The sequence below is a fragment of the Rhincodon typus genome, unplaced genomic scaffold, assembly GCF_021869965.1.
Source record: "Rhincodon typus isolate 14 unplaced genomic scaffold, sRhiTyp1.1 hic_rhity00000978, whole genome shotgun sequence".
Lineage (NCBI taxonomy): Eukaryota > Metazoa > Chordata > Chondrichthyes > Orectolobiformes > Rhincodontidae > Rhincodon > Rhincodon typus.
The window spans coordinates 2,927-19,229 of NW_025966616.1; the positions used below are offsets into that span (position 1 = coordinate 2,927).

The window sequence follows — 16,303 nt, forward strand, 5'->3', positions numbered from 1 at the left end:
GACTCCAAGTGCTGCAGTGTCTTGATTTAAAACTCTCATCTTTGTTTTCTAATCCTTTCACAGACTTTGTCCTCCTTGCATCCATAATCTCCTCCAATCTTGCAACTCTTCAAGATTTTTGTGCTCCTTCAATTTAACCCCTCCTGCACATCCACAATTGAAATTGTTCAGAAGCGGTTGTCCTTCTTTAACCTTTAGATCTTAAACTCTGGAATTCCTTCCCTGAACCTCACTGCCTTTCTCCCCTCCTTTAAGACATTCCTTAAACGCCCCTCTGACCAAGTTTTTGATCATATGTCTAATCTCCTGGTGTGGCTAGGTGTCAAATTTTGTTTGATTACTAAACTGTGAAGCACTTTAGAATATTTTATGCTAAAGGCAGTGAAAAATTTTAAGCTAAAATGCAAGTTGTTGTTGCATGTTTTTATTCATTCTTGGAGGGTAGACATTGCTGGTTTGCTAGAAATGATTATCGATCTCCCAGCAAAATGTGTGAATCTATACAACTGAGTTACTTTAAAGAATAGTTAGTGTAACCATGTTGACTATGTGCATGTACCTAGGCATATTGGAGAAAAATTATAGTTGTAATTATAGTTTAGTAGCTTAAATTTCCAGATTGCAAATTGCATTCTATTGAGTAAGACAAGTAACGCATTTTGTGAATCCCCAAAGCTTGCCCATCATTGACAAGAAAAAAGTCAGGAGTGAGATAGAATAATCCCCACTTACCTGGATGGGTGCAGCTCCAGCCACACTTGAGAACCTTGACAGCATCCAGCAACCCGCTTGATAGGTACCATATCCACAAGCTCCACTCTCTCCACCACCAACACTTAGTGCACGCTGCTGCTACTATCTGTAAGATGCACCATAGAAATTCACCAAAGATTCTTAGACAGCATCTTCTGAACCCACAACCACTTCCAACTGGAACAGCAAAGGCAGCAGATACAAGGGAATGCCACCACCTGCAAATTCCCCTCCAAGCCACTCACCACACTGACTTGGAAATATATTGCCATTCCTTCAGTGTGACCATACTAAAATCCTGAAGCTCCCTCCCTACAGCACATGGACTGCAGTGGATAAAGAAGGCAGCTCACCACCACCTTCTCCAGAGCAGCTAGAGATGGTAATGAATGCTGGTCAGCCAGTACGGCCTTATCCAATGAATTTAAAAATGCTGCTGGACCTGCTGAGATTTTCCAGCATTCTCTGTGTTTGTTTTAGATTTCTAGCATCTACAGAGTATTGCTTTCATGTGAATGTAAATAAGGAACTGGTTAGGTGATGCAGTTGGAGGATTGCTGTGTTTTGTTTTTACACAGCAATTAAAATTTACAATTTTATTATAAATTGTAAGTGATTATATTTTGAAAAGGAAAAGAAAAATCAGCATTTTGAAGAAACAACAGGGTAGTGGAATAATTGAATTTTTTTCGAAGATGTAGCCCAGGCATGATGGGCCAAATGGCCACCACCTGTGCTTGAGAATTATACAAATCTATGATATAAAATTGGAAAATGCAGTTTAAAAAAAGCTACTTCTCTTAAATGAGAGTGAAAAGTATCTGAAGGTATGGTTACACACAATACTTTTATATTTTCAAGTTTACAATTATATCTTTTATTTATATGATACTTTTGACATAAATGTCCCAAGACATTTCACAGGAGGAATATAAAACCAATTATGACACAGGATTACACAATGAGATACTAGGTGAGCTGACCAAAAACTAGGTCATGCAGGTAAGTTTTCAGGAGTGTCTTAAAGCTGGAAAGTGAGGTGGAGAGATATAGGGAGGAATTCCAGAGCCATATGACTAAAGGCACAGCTACTGATGATAGGCCAGACTTAGAAGAGCACAAGTCTTTGGAAGGTGGTTGGGTTTCAGTGATTACACTGAGACAAGACCTTGTGGAGCTATTTAAAACAAGGACGAATTTTTTTTTACAATGAACATGTTGCTTGATCAGAAATCAGTGTTGGTCATCAAGAACACTGGTGATAGTAGGTTTATGGCAACCAATAGTTCGGCATAATCGTGGTTAACCTAAATAATATTTAGCTGAAATTATTAGTGATTTGGTCACTTGCTATCAATACTTCTCTTTTTCTGACTCTTTTCCCTTTTCCATTTTTTAACAGATTAACAACGTTAAAAGCAATGATTTACTTACCATATCGATTTCTTAATTCATTTGGCAAAGTCAGTATTTTTAATCCCTTCTTCATTTAGCTTCTTTAGAATCCTGACTAATGGCTACAGATAGTGGCCTTGTGGCTTTTCTGATCTTGCAGCTTTCGCTTATAGGTTAAGAGTTGCCCCCTTTATTTGAATGTTGGCAATGTTTTGCCCTTTGACCTGTCTGCTGTGGCTGATTTGGTGCTGCTATGGCTGCTTACAAGTTTATTTGCATGAGTTGGCAATAGTCTTCGAAAAGAACACATTACACGTTTGCCTCAGATTTTATTTTATTTTTAACATTATTTTTCCAGGAATGTTTCCCTGTCCCTCCCTTTTATAAAGTGTAGAATTAGATTTAATCCCAAATGTTCCATTTTAATAGCTGCTAATTGCTTTGTTCTGATTTCCTTCCATATAGGTGTCCTTTTTAGTATTGAAGTAACATCAACATTTTTTGCTGTCAGAAATTACTGGCGTGGTTTCTTTGCTGCTACCTTCAGTGCCTTTATTTTCCGAGTTCTGGCTGTGTGGAACAAAGATGAAGGTATCTTAACATAGCAAATAGATTATGAAAATATAATAATGTCCAATGCTAAAGAGATTTTGTACCATCTGTCCGTGAATATTTTGATCTCTAAGATATGAACTTCGATCCATCTTTTGCAGAAACCATCACTGCCTTGTTTAAAACTCGATTTCGTCTAGATTTTCCATTTGATCTTCAAGAACTGCCAGCTTTTGCAGTCATTGGGTATGTTTTTGTAACTCAAGCTGATATTGTGGTTAAAAGTGATCATATAATTATTGTATGATTTATATAAATGCAAGAGGTCATTAAAATGATTCATTGTAACTGTACAGGCTAGCATCCAGGCCTCTTCGCAATGGAACTCCCATGCATGACATTTTCCTGCTGGTACTGATCAATTAACTTGCAGTAGTGAGTTACATTGTCTGATTGCAGCTCTTTCATATCAAGACAAACAGAAGCTTTAGACATGTGCTCTCAAAGTCAAAACTGCTGAATTCATGGTGGTTTGACCTCAGTGGTTTTATAAATCAATACTACTTTGGTGTGATATTTAAACTATAATGTACTTTTTCCTAAAGTCTCACAGACTAGAAGGATTGAAATGCAGGCATGTCTCATAAAATCAGTCATTGGGAGGGGGTGGGGGTGGATTCATCTTATTGCTTTCAAATCGATGTGCAATAAATGTGCATTTATCCTTGAAACATGGTGTTTTGAAAATATTTGAAAAAGAATTCTGAAATGTAAAGAAACAAACCTCCTAAAATTATGGCCGGCATGGCATCCATACTAACAAAGGACCTTTATTGTGAGTTTTCCGGATCGAAACCAGGACAGAGCTTCCACCAGTGCATTTTTAAAATTTGAGTTGTCCTCAAATGGAAATCGAAATTTTAAAAAGAACAATTTGAGATCTGAGAAACATATTGAAAATCTTATTTGGGAAAATTGAGAATCTTGTGTATATTGTGGAATGAACATAACGTAAAATCCATTTTATAGTGAGAAAGCTTTCTCTTTAAATTAGAGATATTGACAGAATATTAGCATATCTTTGCAAAATTAGAATGATTAGCATGCAGGATTCTAATGCATCAAATTCCCGTTTTCATTATTCTGGTCATCAGATGAGCCTCAAGAGCAGCTTACAACTGGAATATCAATTAGTGTGACATTGCTGCTTCTTCATTGATGAGGATTCCTGAACGATGATGGATAAGGCTCCTCTGTTCTTTATCTGTGCCATTTTGTGTGTCTATACATCAAGGTATGAGAGGAGGGTGGTGTATAGTCCTCACCATTGAATAGATCTCTATTGCTTAGGTTGACAAATGGTTATTTGGACATCTGTGAAACTGTACTACAATGTTGCTGGTACTTGGGAAAGAGGAGAACAGGAGTGCTGGTGATTACAGTGTATAGATTTACACCGTTTGCACGTAGTCGTGTAATCACTTTTTAATGTACATATATAGCAGAATTTGTTTGTTTTTTTTCAGTCCCTCTCCGAAGTGCTGACAGCCACCAGAATCATTGCTTTCTACTTAGAAAAGTATTTTTTGTTTCTCAATCAACTCTTCAAGCAAGACCATGAAAGCCATGCAATTTGATTTAAAAATAAATGTCCGTTGTCCTTGGTACAATATGCAATGTGTCCCTCAATAATAGCCTGTATATTCCCACAATGCTACAGTAAAGCCAGCATATCTCCAGGTATCAAATGGATATTTTGTTCTGTTCATTTGTCAAGGGTGGCCACAATAGGCATGGATTCAGAAATAGTAGATTCAGTGTTTTGGTGCTCAGAAAGCTGTGCTGATATTTTGGAGCTCAAAGCTTGAACTGAACCCTCCTCCTAACTTCTCACAGCTAAAAATTCATTCAGTAGCGGGAAAGACACGATGACCAGTGCTGCTTAAAAGCATCACCAACTGCATACAGATGTTAAATAAAAACCGAAAGAACGCAAGCTGGAGGAACAACACCTCATTTTCCGCTTGGGGACCCTACAGCCCTCCGGACTCAATATTGAGTTCAATAATTTTAGGGCCTAAACTCTCCCATGTCCCAGCCCCCTATCCCACACACCAGGCCTTGTTACCACATAGCCTGCCATTACACACCCCCTGTTGTTAGTCACTAACAGTCCCCATTAACAACTATTCACCCTCCCAGCCTGATCGTTGGCAACTCCTTTGTCTGTCCAACTGTCTTTCTCTCTCTTTGGGTTCTATCCTATTGTTTACTCCCTACCCCACCTGTATATTCTGTATATAAACTGACGTTTTCCCAGCCACCATCAGTTCTGAGGAAGGGTCACCGGACCCGAAACGTTAACTCTGTTTTCTCCATCACAGATGCTGCCAGATCTGCTGAGCTTTTCCAGCAACTTTGTTTTTGTTCCTGCATATAGATGTTAGTTGATTTTTTTTCTGGTGTTACTTCAGTTTTGCAAATATTTTGTGTTATTATAGCTGTTTTTGAATTATAAAAGACTGCAGGAAATAGTATGGAAGGTGCTGATGGAGATTTTGATGATTTCATGTCTTCTGCTTGAACCAGTCGCTCCAAGAGGCAAGTGTTCAATAACATTTCCTCCTGGAATGCAGCATAAAGTAATTGCTGCATAGAAGCACATAGAGCAGGACAAGGTGCTGAAAGATGGAGGAGAAAGAGGATTGTCAGCAGAAGTTCTTATCTCTATAAGCTTTTCAGGGAGCAATGTTCCTAATTGAGGTGAAATGTGTGTGGTGTCTGTGCCTCAGGAAAAACATTTTTAATTGAGTTCTTCCACTTTCTGTAGCCACAGCCACAATGTCAGAACTGGGCAAGACCTGTTTGCCAGTGTCTATGAAGGTTATTGCCATCATGAAGAATTGTATGTCTGGCTCTTCCAGATAGTTGCACCATTTTGATATTTGCCATCCACTGTTGCATAAAGGTGGGGGCGGTGTCCACTGAGACGCTCTATTGACTGACAGCTAACTGCATCTCATTCTCTCTTGCCAGATGGAGCAGATACTTAGTGTTACTAGTGTTGCTGGCTTTCTCATGGTGGAGAGTGCCATTGAGTGCAGACACATGACTTTGCTGCATCTTGTTAACTTCCACTCCCTTAGTATCAAACAGGTGTGTGAACACCAACAAAGAGTCAAAGTTTTCCAAGAAGCTCAGGAAACAGGTGATCTATGTAGCTCTAGCAGAAACAAGCCATGTTTTGAGAGAGAAACCGAATGAAATGTTCATTGGATACCTGAGTCATCAGTGACAGAGTGGGAAATCATTAGAGCAGAAGAAAGCAAACTAGTGATCAATTATGGGAGACACTGATGATAAGCAAGGGAGTAGAGTGTAGCTGGAGGAGACATTAATGGGTTTGTGAGACTTTGATAGAACCTGAAAGAAAATGTGAGACAGTCAGTAATACTGCATTGACAATACCGTTTTTAAATAGCTCCTCAAATTTTTATTGTGATAATATGTATGAAATGAGAGATAGTGAGTGCTGGGCTTGATAGGCTGAATGGCCTATTCGTACCTCTGTTTTCAGACTGTCAGCATTGTCAGTGCAAAAGAAAGCTCTACCTCGGCAATAAGCAACAGCAAACACTACCCCTCCCAAATCAGCTATTTTAATAGAATAATACTATTTTAAATTTCCTGTTGCTTGGAGTTTTGGTTATTTAATTCTAGCATAGATATGTTTATGTCTCTTGAACTCCTGATCCAGCATTACTGATCATATATGAGAATCTAGTTTTATTTAATGCTCAGGTTAGGCAAAAATATTCTTGTTCACTGAGAATCAATGTCAGTTTTTATAGGTATTCAATTATTTACTCCAATATCATGTTTTCTATTATGCAAATAAAGTCAATCATAAAAGCATAACAATAGATTTATTATGAAAAATATTTTATTCAAATCAGAAAGCCTGTAAACAAAGCTGCATAGATGTCACAGTAGATTGATATGATCCTGTTAGGATTTTTAAAGGTGAGCAGGAAGTCTGAACACTCAAATTGACAAACAAAGCCATACTGCAAGACTTCCATTCTGACAAAGGGTCTCTCGACCTGAAATGTTAACTCTGATTTCTATCCACAGATACTGCCAGACCTGCTGAGCTTTTTCAGCAATTTCTGTTTTTGTTTCTGCAAGATTTCCTGTTGCTTAACAAAACAAACTTTTTTATTGGATATGTAAAGAGAAATGAAAATAACGCAAGCACTATTAACACAAAAGGTTATAAAGGCTTGCATTATAAACTCAGTTCTATTTTTTGCTCCCCACCTAACACCTCTGTCCTCTTCCCCCACTCCCAAGCATTCTCTTATCTTACAACATCTAGAAGGTTCATCACTTGTCCTGAGAACAATCCAATTTACTTAATTCTTCTTAGTATATGGGGATCATTTTAGTTTTTTGGGCCAAGTGATCCTCCAATTTTCTTGAAAGACCTGTTGCGACCACTGGGGTAATACATTAGAAGTAAAGCCCCACTATTCGTATAGTTGTCACAAATGTAAAAAGATTTAGTCAAATTATCCAAAGTTCACAATCTACCAGACTGATGATCTCAAGTTAAAAGAAAACACCCACCAGATTTCTGTATTTGATATGAAAATAACTTTGTTATGAACAAATTCTCTTTAACCAATAGCAACTAGGAAATATGAATTGCTAAATTATCGTTTAACAACTTAAAACTCCATCCCTTCTTAAATTCCCCCTTCACAAACAGATGAACACACAAAGACAGACAAAATAAAGATAATAAGGGGAGATAAATTAAAAAAAAATCAGACCCTGCTCGAAAGCACCAGCCTGCAGCCCAGGATTCGATTAGTTTCTGTCAGCTTGTTACAAAGCCTTTTAGTTCTTTGCTGTTACCACAAGGTTATTTGCATTCTGATGCTATCTCTCATTCACTGGTTGAGAATTTGTCACTGACTTTAGAGGTGTTTCATTCCTCATTCAACAGGGGATTTGCAGAGAAGAGTGAGTTGAAGATAGCTAGCTATTACTATAGACTTACTAGTACCTACACACGCACGCACACATGCGGACACACGCACCTTTCTTGATGCATTCTCTTTGTAGGCCGAGTGGTTTTCCACTTTACTGCTCCCACATAAGCTGTGGTTGCTTGTTTAGGAGTGAATCAGAACATGGTTATCAAGCAGTTTCCCTTTAATTCAGAACCCGTCAGCTCCATGGAGACCTCCTAGTACCATTATGCTAACATAGAGGGTGGCACGGTGGCTTAGTGGATAGCACCGCTGCCTCCCAGTGCCAAGAACCCAGTTCATTCCAGCCTTGGGCAACTGTGTGGAACTTACACATTCTCTCTGCCTCTGTGTAGGTTTTCTCCCACAGGTTTGGTGGATTGGCCATGTTAAAATGTCCATGGTGTCCAGGGTGTGCAGGTTAGGTGGGTTAGCCATGGGAAATGTAGGGTTACAGGTATGGGGTAGGGGGATGGGTCTGTTTGACATGCCCTTCAGAGGGTTGGTGCAGACTCAATAGGCCAAATGGCCTGCTTCCACATTGTAGGGTTCTATGATTCTGTGATAGAAAGTTCTGAGGAAGATTCTGAAGAAGGGTCTCGACCCAAAACGTCAACTTTCCTGCTCCTCTGATGCTGCCTAGCCTGCTGCGTTCCTGCAGCTCCACACTGTGTTACCCCTATAATCTATTGCTTTTCCTACCCTTCCCATGATCTTGTAAAATAAATGTATGTTAGCTTTAGGCTGTAATTAACTCCAAGCTTATTTGAACTGCATTTACGTGAAATCCTCCACTTAGTCATGGTTCCTGAAAATTGTGAAATAACTCTGAGTGAAGCATTATTTGTTGCAAGAATTAATGTTAAAACCAGAATTAGGTGCCTGGAGATCTTTGTCTTACTCAGAAAAAAAACTTACAAAATGAAATACTGTACTATACTTGTGTAGTACTATGTAATCCAGGCTGAAATAACTTGCAAACTCAAATAAATTATTAAATATAAAAGAAGCAAAACTGCATGGTTTGGTACTTCAGGATCTTTCTGAGCAGAAACAACTTTTACATGTTACAAGTTGAAATGGTGTGACTTCATACGTAAAAATGTTAATATGATACAAAGTTTAAAATGTAGAAGAAATGCATTATGATTGTAATTGTTATGTATAAATGTTAAAAGTAAATATATCTGATAAATTTTGAATTGTCTATTCTCCATCTAGTGGCTAAAGTTTGTCAGTGCTGGCAGAACCAATTATACTGATTAGTGTCTGCCATTACATGAAGCGATGGACTTCATTCCAAATTTGGAATGATGGACAGCAGAGAAAGGTGTCAGTCCAGATTTAACAGTAAGAACTTTAAAGTTTAAGACTTTAAAATGGCGGGAGCTGGTACTGGGCTGACAAAGAACTGTGGGTAGAGGCAGGCCCAGGATTAAGGACAAGGGGACGCGAATGTGGGAGAGGAAGCCTGGAGAAAGTTCTTGATGGCAGGCAGGCACGCACATTCTGTAGGAAACAATATTAAACTGAAACTCACAGTATTAAACAGATGTGTCATTGCTGCTTTTATTAAAAGCTTTAAAATGAAATTATCTGATGTGAATCAACTTTAAATGAGGACTGTCTGTACATCAAGGTTGTTCATCAGTTTTACAATTAAATGCCCCAATTTATCTGCAGTTAAAATTTTAATTCCTGAAACTAAAAAGTATATTCCAAAACAAATTAGCTATGATCAAGATATTTGTAAATACAGCAATAAACCGTTCAGTTCAACCAACGCATTCCCCTTCACTGTTAGCAAATAATTCTAATCATGTTTGCCCACTCTGTTCTTGACTTCCCATAATTCCTCTTCCTTTTATGCACCTATCAAATCTATCCTGAATGTTGACTTAGGTCAGAATCTTATAGGAGACTGAGCTCTGGTGAGATTTGTGGCAGGATCACAAGAGATGCCCAAAGAGGCCTATCTCAGTGTTAAGAGAGACCTGCTGCATTTTTTTTAATGTATTTGAATGCTTGGCTGGGTTTCAAAAGCATACCTCAGCAGGTGATCTAATTGATCCAAGAATCATTGAAACTTCTGAAAGCTTAAAGTAACAAAATATGTCTTTTACGGTTTCTTGTTTGCTTAAAAATGTAATAAGGATTATGATTTTTTCCTTTGGGTGTTTTGATACAGTATTATTCATACTGAAATTGAATTCAGTTTTATCATAAAATTATGGGTTGAATGGTATTCCAGTGGTTTTTAAATAATTTCCATCACTCTTGCATGATTCCTGAATGCTAATGACATGTTGGTGTGTAGCTGTGGAGGATATATGTGGCATGGAGGAATGTGAGAGGGCATGGGGTGTCTTGAGAGAATGTGAATGGAGTAATGTCTAGACAGTCACTCAGTAGTGTTGGGAGATGTGCTGCTATGTTGGAGAACTGACCCCTGAGCAAAGTGAGGCACATGGTGGCATGGAAGTGGGGTGGTGAAATTGGAGGGAGAATGGGGTGTTATGAAAGAATGAGAGGGGACACGGATGATTTTAGAAAATTTTTAAATGTTGTTGGAATTTGATGTTGTTGTGTTGAACAACTGAGGAAAGTGTTTTAACTGGACCCTCACTACATGCTTGCTCCCCACGCATTCTATTGCAATCCACAAATGCACTACAAACCCAACACCCTCCCTCCAAACTGACTGCACTCCATTCACTCAGATCTAACCCTGACTTTGTCATTAAGCCTGCCGATAAGGGTGATGCTGTTGTAGTCTGGCGTACTCACCTCTACCTTACAGAAACCAACTCTGAGAAACCTCCTCCTACTTTCCCCTGGACCATGACCCCACCATGGCACATCAGGCCATTGTATCCACCACGGTAACATCTCATTTCATCTGGTGATCTCCCCCCTCAGCTTCCAAGCTAATAGTCCCCCAACCCCGCGCAGCTCGTTTCTACCTCCTGCCAAAAATCCACAAACAGGACTGTCTGGGCAGATCTATTCTTTCAGCCTGCTCGTGCCCCACAGAACTCATCTCTGCATACTTTGACTCGGTCTTCTCCCCCCGGTCCAATCCCTGCCTACATGTATCCATGATTCCTCTGACACCTTACGTCGGTTTCAAAACTTCCAGTTTACCGGTTCAGCCGCCTCCTCTTTACCATGGACATGCAATCCCTTTACACGTCCATTCCCACCAGGAGGGTCTTAGGGCTCTCCGCTTCTGCCTGGAGCAAAGACCTGAACCATCCCCCCCACCACCACTCTCCTCCGCTTGGCCGAGCTTGTCCTCACCCTCAACAACTTCTCTTTCAACTCCTCTCATTTCCTTCAGGTATGAGAGGTTGCCATGGGTACCCGCGTGGGCCCTAATTATGCCTGTCTCTTCATGGGGTATGTGGAACATTCCTTGTTCCAGTCCTATTCCGGCCCCCACCCACAACTCTTTCTCTGATACATCAATGATATCGTCGGTGCTGCTTCCCTCTCTCATCTAGAATTGGAAAACTTCATCGATTTTGCCTCCAATTTCCGCCCTGCCATCACATTCACCTGGTCTATCTCTGACTCCTCCCTGCCCTTCCTTGACATTTGTGTTTCCATTTCTGGTGATAGACTGGCCACTAATATCCATTACAAACCCACCTGAGTCCCACAGCTATCTGGACTATACATCCTCACACCCCAATTCCTGTAAAGACTCCATCCCATTCTCTCAGTTACTCCGTCTCGGTCGCATATGTTCAGATGAGGCCAACTTCGACAAGGGAGACTCCGAAATGTCCACCTTCTTCCTCAACCGAGGATTCCCCAGCCCATTGTCGACAGGGCCCTCAATCAGGTCCGACCCATCTCCCGCATTTCCGCCCTCACCCCTTCTGTTCCCTCCCACAGCAGCGATAGGGTTCCCCTTATCCTCACCTACCATCCCACCAGCACCCACATCCAGAAGATCATCAGATGCCATTTCCGCCACCTCTAGCGAGATGCCACCACCAGACATCTATTCCCCTCCCCTCCCTTGTCCGTCTTCCGCAGGGACCATTCCCTCCTGGACGCCCTGGTCCACACCTCCTTCACCCCGAACACATCCCCACAGCCCTACGGCACCTTCCCCTGTAACCGGTGAAGGTGCAACACCTGCCCATTTACCACCTCCCTCCCCGGTATCCAAGGGCCTAAACATACCTTCCAGGTGAAGCAACATTTCACCTGCACTTCCCAGAATCCAGTCTACTGCATTCACTGCTCACAACGTGGTCTCCACTACCTTGGGGAAACGAAGCGTAGACTGGGTGATCGCTTCACAGAACATCTACATCCTGCTTGCAAAAAAGGACCCTGTACTACCTGTTGCCTGCCACTTTAATGCAACACCCTGTTCCCTGGCCAACATCTGTCTCTGGCTTGCTGCAGTGTTCCAGCAAAGCTCAGATCAAGCTGGAAGAACAACACCTCATATTCTGCTTGGGGACCCTGCAGCCCTCCAGACTCAATATCAAGTTCAATAATTTTAGGGCCTAAACTCTCCCATGTTCCAGCCCCCGACCCCACACACCAGGCCTTGTTACCACATAGCCTGCCATTACACACCCCCTGTTGTTAGTCACTAACAGTCCCCATTAACAACTACGCACCCTCCCAGCCTGATCGTTAGCAACTCCTTTGTCTGTCCAACTGTCTTTCTCTCTCTCTTTGGGCTCTATCCTATCGTTTACTCCCTACCCCACCCACCTCCCTATTTTCTGCATATAAACTGATGTTTTCCCAGCCACCATCAGTTCTGAGGAAGGGTCACTGGACCCGAAACGTTAACTCTGTTTTCTCCTTCACCTGCTGCCAGACCTGCTGAGCTTCTCCAGCAACTTTGTTTTTGTTCCTGATTTACAGCATCCGCAGTTCTTTCGGGTTTTATTCACTACAAACCCAAACCTGTTGAAAAGATGAAAATCCCTTGTAAAGTCATGCATGGGTCATATGTGCATTGTGTGCTATGAAAGTGCATCAATTGGATTTTTTTAAGTCCTGTTGGAAATTCAGCCGCCGCTGTTTTATTTTCTTCTAACCAATTTTAAATTGCTTCTCCCCTCTTATTCCAAATCTCGTTTCTTCTTCAGTGGCTTCTTGTGCGATATTGTATCAAAGGCTTTTCTAAAGTCCATGTATATAACATCCACTGGACTTTACCATCTACCATGTTTGTTACCCCCTCAAACAGATGTGCAAGTTAAATAGCATAGGGCTATCCTTTTTGGAATCTGTGCTGGAACTTCTTTTTTTTTCTTCCATTTTTAACTCAGACAAACTTCATCAATGGCTCAAGCCTTAAAGATTCCCCCATGGCTTGTGCCAACCCATTCACTCTGTTTGCATTTATATAAATTGGTACTACGTTGTCTACTCTCCAGTTGTCCAACACACCACACATTTAATAGAACCTTAACAATTTCCTCCCTCATCTCCATCTGCTGAGAGGTAACTACTGGGTTCTAGCACATTTACATCCTTTAGTCTAACTAACCCGCAAGATTTTCTTTCTCTTCCATCAAGATAATACTGTCTAGATCAACTCTTTCATGCTTCACATTTTTTCTGAAATCCCGCTTAGCAAATGACTTTAGTAAATGTTTAATGACTTGGAAGAAGTGAAAGTCCAGGTGAAAGAATTGGAGTGGTCAGATTTCCATTGATAACAGAACGTGAATGAATCTTAGGTGACGACTTGACAAAACTGAAATCGTTCAAGGTTGTTCGGTAGATGGGAGACATATGGCAGAAATGTGCAATCAAATGGAATAGAAAGTTAATGGCCTGGTAAGTTGAAGTTGAAATGAAGCAAAACGATAGAGCAACAGAGAAACTGATAAATGACAGCAAGAAACCTCTCACAATGATATAATCATTGAAAAAGTATTGATCTTCCCAATGATGGGAATAAATGAGAGAAGAAACATTGTTATTAAATTCTACCTGCAGTGTGAAGCCAGCGAGACAGACATGCATTTGAAACTCCATAGACCTGAACAAAATATTACTGGAGAAGGTAAAAATGAAACAAATACAGAAAATGCTAATGAAAATCAGCAGCTCTGGCAGAACCTACAGAGAGAAGCATTGTAATGTTTCAAGTCTGATAGCAGTCATATCTGTTTCTCTCTCCACAGATGCTGCTAGACCTACTCGGTTTCTCCTGCATTCCCTGTGTTTCTCTAGCAATCCCTGTGTTTCTTTCATATTTCCAACATCCACAGTATTTTGCTTTTATTAGGTAAAAATGAAAGTTTTTAGTAGAAGGCACTAAAATATGCACAGAGCCTCAAAATAGCTGGCTATCTGCCAAAAGACTGGACAGTTGACATCTGTGTTGATGTCAGTTAAGGAAGAAATGAAATGAGCATCCTGTGGCATGCCAGTATATATCAGGAGAAAGTTCAACTTATTCAACCAGGAAAAAAAAATCACAAGATCTTTATGCATTTCATGACAATATTCAATATTGTAACATTGGAGATTTTACAGTTTGATTTTTGTGTCATTTAACTTACATTTGTTTGGTTGGGAGATGCTAGGGTTTTGAGGTGCTTCAATCTGGTCGCCTAACCAAGTAAGGGGAAAGAGACTTGATATCTTCAAATGGTGACTAGGAAACAGCCAAACACAGCATACAAATTTCAATAATTTACTGGTGAGTTCAGTGCTAACTAAGTACCTACAGTCTGAAGAGTCTTAATGGCCAAATATTTTCACGAGCCAGTGAATAACTCAAAATGGGGCTGCTTTGCAAGCTATGTAGTCACATTCCTAAAATCTCACAGAAGTACTTAGTCCCCAAGACACTTCAATTTTCTGTTATTTTTTTCAGTTTTCACTGCATTCATTTATAGTTCACATCATTTTGATAGTTGTGACAGAGTGATTTTATATTAATGTACAATCATGTGATGCGATATTGATGTCTGGAGGAAACATTTAATCATTACTAATAATTAGTTCCACTGCCTATGTTGGGATTAGTGGTGTGTGTAAAAAAAAAAAAAATGCAAAGCCATGACTATTTCCATCAAGAGAAAATCTAACTAATGCTCCTTGATGATCAATTATACTACTATTGCTAAATTCTCCACTATAAACATACTGGGGGCTTACCACTGAATAGAAGCTGAACTGGACCAACCACACCACATACTATGACTATAAGAGCAGGTCAGAGGCAAGGAATTCTGCGGTAAGTAACTCATCACCTGACTTCCGAAACTTGTTCCATCTGTAAGGCACAAGTTGGGAGTTTCTGGAATACTCTTTACTTACCTGGATAAATTCAACTGCAGCAACAGGCATGAAGCTTGACACTATCTAGGACAAAGCAGCCCTCCTGATTTGGCATCCCATCCGGCAGCTTCAACATTCATTCCCTCCACAGCTGATGCACATTTGCAGTTGTGTGTACCATCCATAAAATGTCCTGTAGCTACACCCCATGGCTGCTGGGACAGAACGTTCCAAACACCAACACAGAGGGCAAGGGCAGCCGATGCATGTGAGCTCCATTGTCTTAAATTTCCCCTCCAAAGCACACACTATCTTTGCCAATACTTTATAGTGACTGTATCAAAACCCTAGAACTCCTTTCCTAACTGCCTTGAGTGTATTTGCATGCCAAGGACTGCAGCGATTCAAGACAGTGTCAGACCAGAATAATTTTAAAGGTAATTAGGTATGGACAATAAATGCTGGCCCACCTAGTGATGCCCACAACGCATGATTGATTTTGGAAAAAAAAATGAAACAATACTAGATGAGTCACAGGAGTATTAATAAACCTAGTATGCCACAAAATCTCAGAAGTATGAGGAGATAACCAAAGGCTTGTTCAAAAAAATAGTGAAGCTTTATCCCAAGAATGAATTTTAAAAAGTTGAGCAACATGTACAGTTACTTACACAATACCGTAACATCCTTAGACATAGACACATGCAGCTAGACATGCATTACGATAGCTCTACAACCATTGGTGCAACCACTAAAATCAATGGTGATGTTCTTGTGGAGCGCTGCTCTTCCAGATAAAGGTTAGTATCGACTTTCAGCTGGCACAACATTTACACCAGCTGAACAGCAAGCTCTTTGAAAGGATGACAGTTAAAGACAAGTCAGTCACATTGTTTGAGAATATCCCAACATGCAATTTCAGAAACAGATGGATTTCTGTGCCTGGGATTTTTGTGAAGCTTGAAGAAAAGATCATGCGCAATATCTTCCCTATAGATTCAAATGACCAGCTTATAATTTTATTTGGAAATATCTAAGCAATTTGGATATTTCCCTTAATCAGTACTAGGCTGATGAACTCAGATGTAGTCTGTTCCTTTAAAATATATTCACATCTCCTACTCAATGAATCGAGTCAATTTCATGCAGTCACTTGTATGCTATCTACACACATTGATTATATACTTAATAATTAAGGGATTGAGGTGCTTAAATCCCCACCAACATGTTTTTAAAATGATAAAGATTTTGGAAATGCCATAGTTTCCAGATATATGGGGCACATGGAAAGT

At 40.1% G+C, this 16,303-nt stretch overlaps 1 protein-coding gene across 1 annotated transcript in view; it reads left to right on the top strand.

Moving 5' to 3' along the window:
• Positions 1–1,656: 1,656 nt before the first annotated feature.
• LOC125481133 (chloride channel protein 2-like) overlaps positions 1,657–16,303 on the top strand; it is a gene marked incomplete at its 3' end in the record, with an annotated part of 28,887 nt that continues 14,240 nt past the window's right edge. The window contains exons 1-3 of the mRNA XM_048592288.1: positions 1,657–1,726; positions 2,614–2,739; positions 2,862–2,946. Of these exons, the coding sequence (XP_048448245.1) occupies positions 1,657–1,726; positions 2,614–2,739; positions 2,862–2,946 (281 nt within the window). The remainder of the gene's footprint in view (positions 1,727–2,613; positions 2,740–2,861; positions 2,947–16,303) is intronic.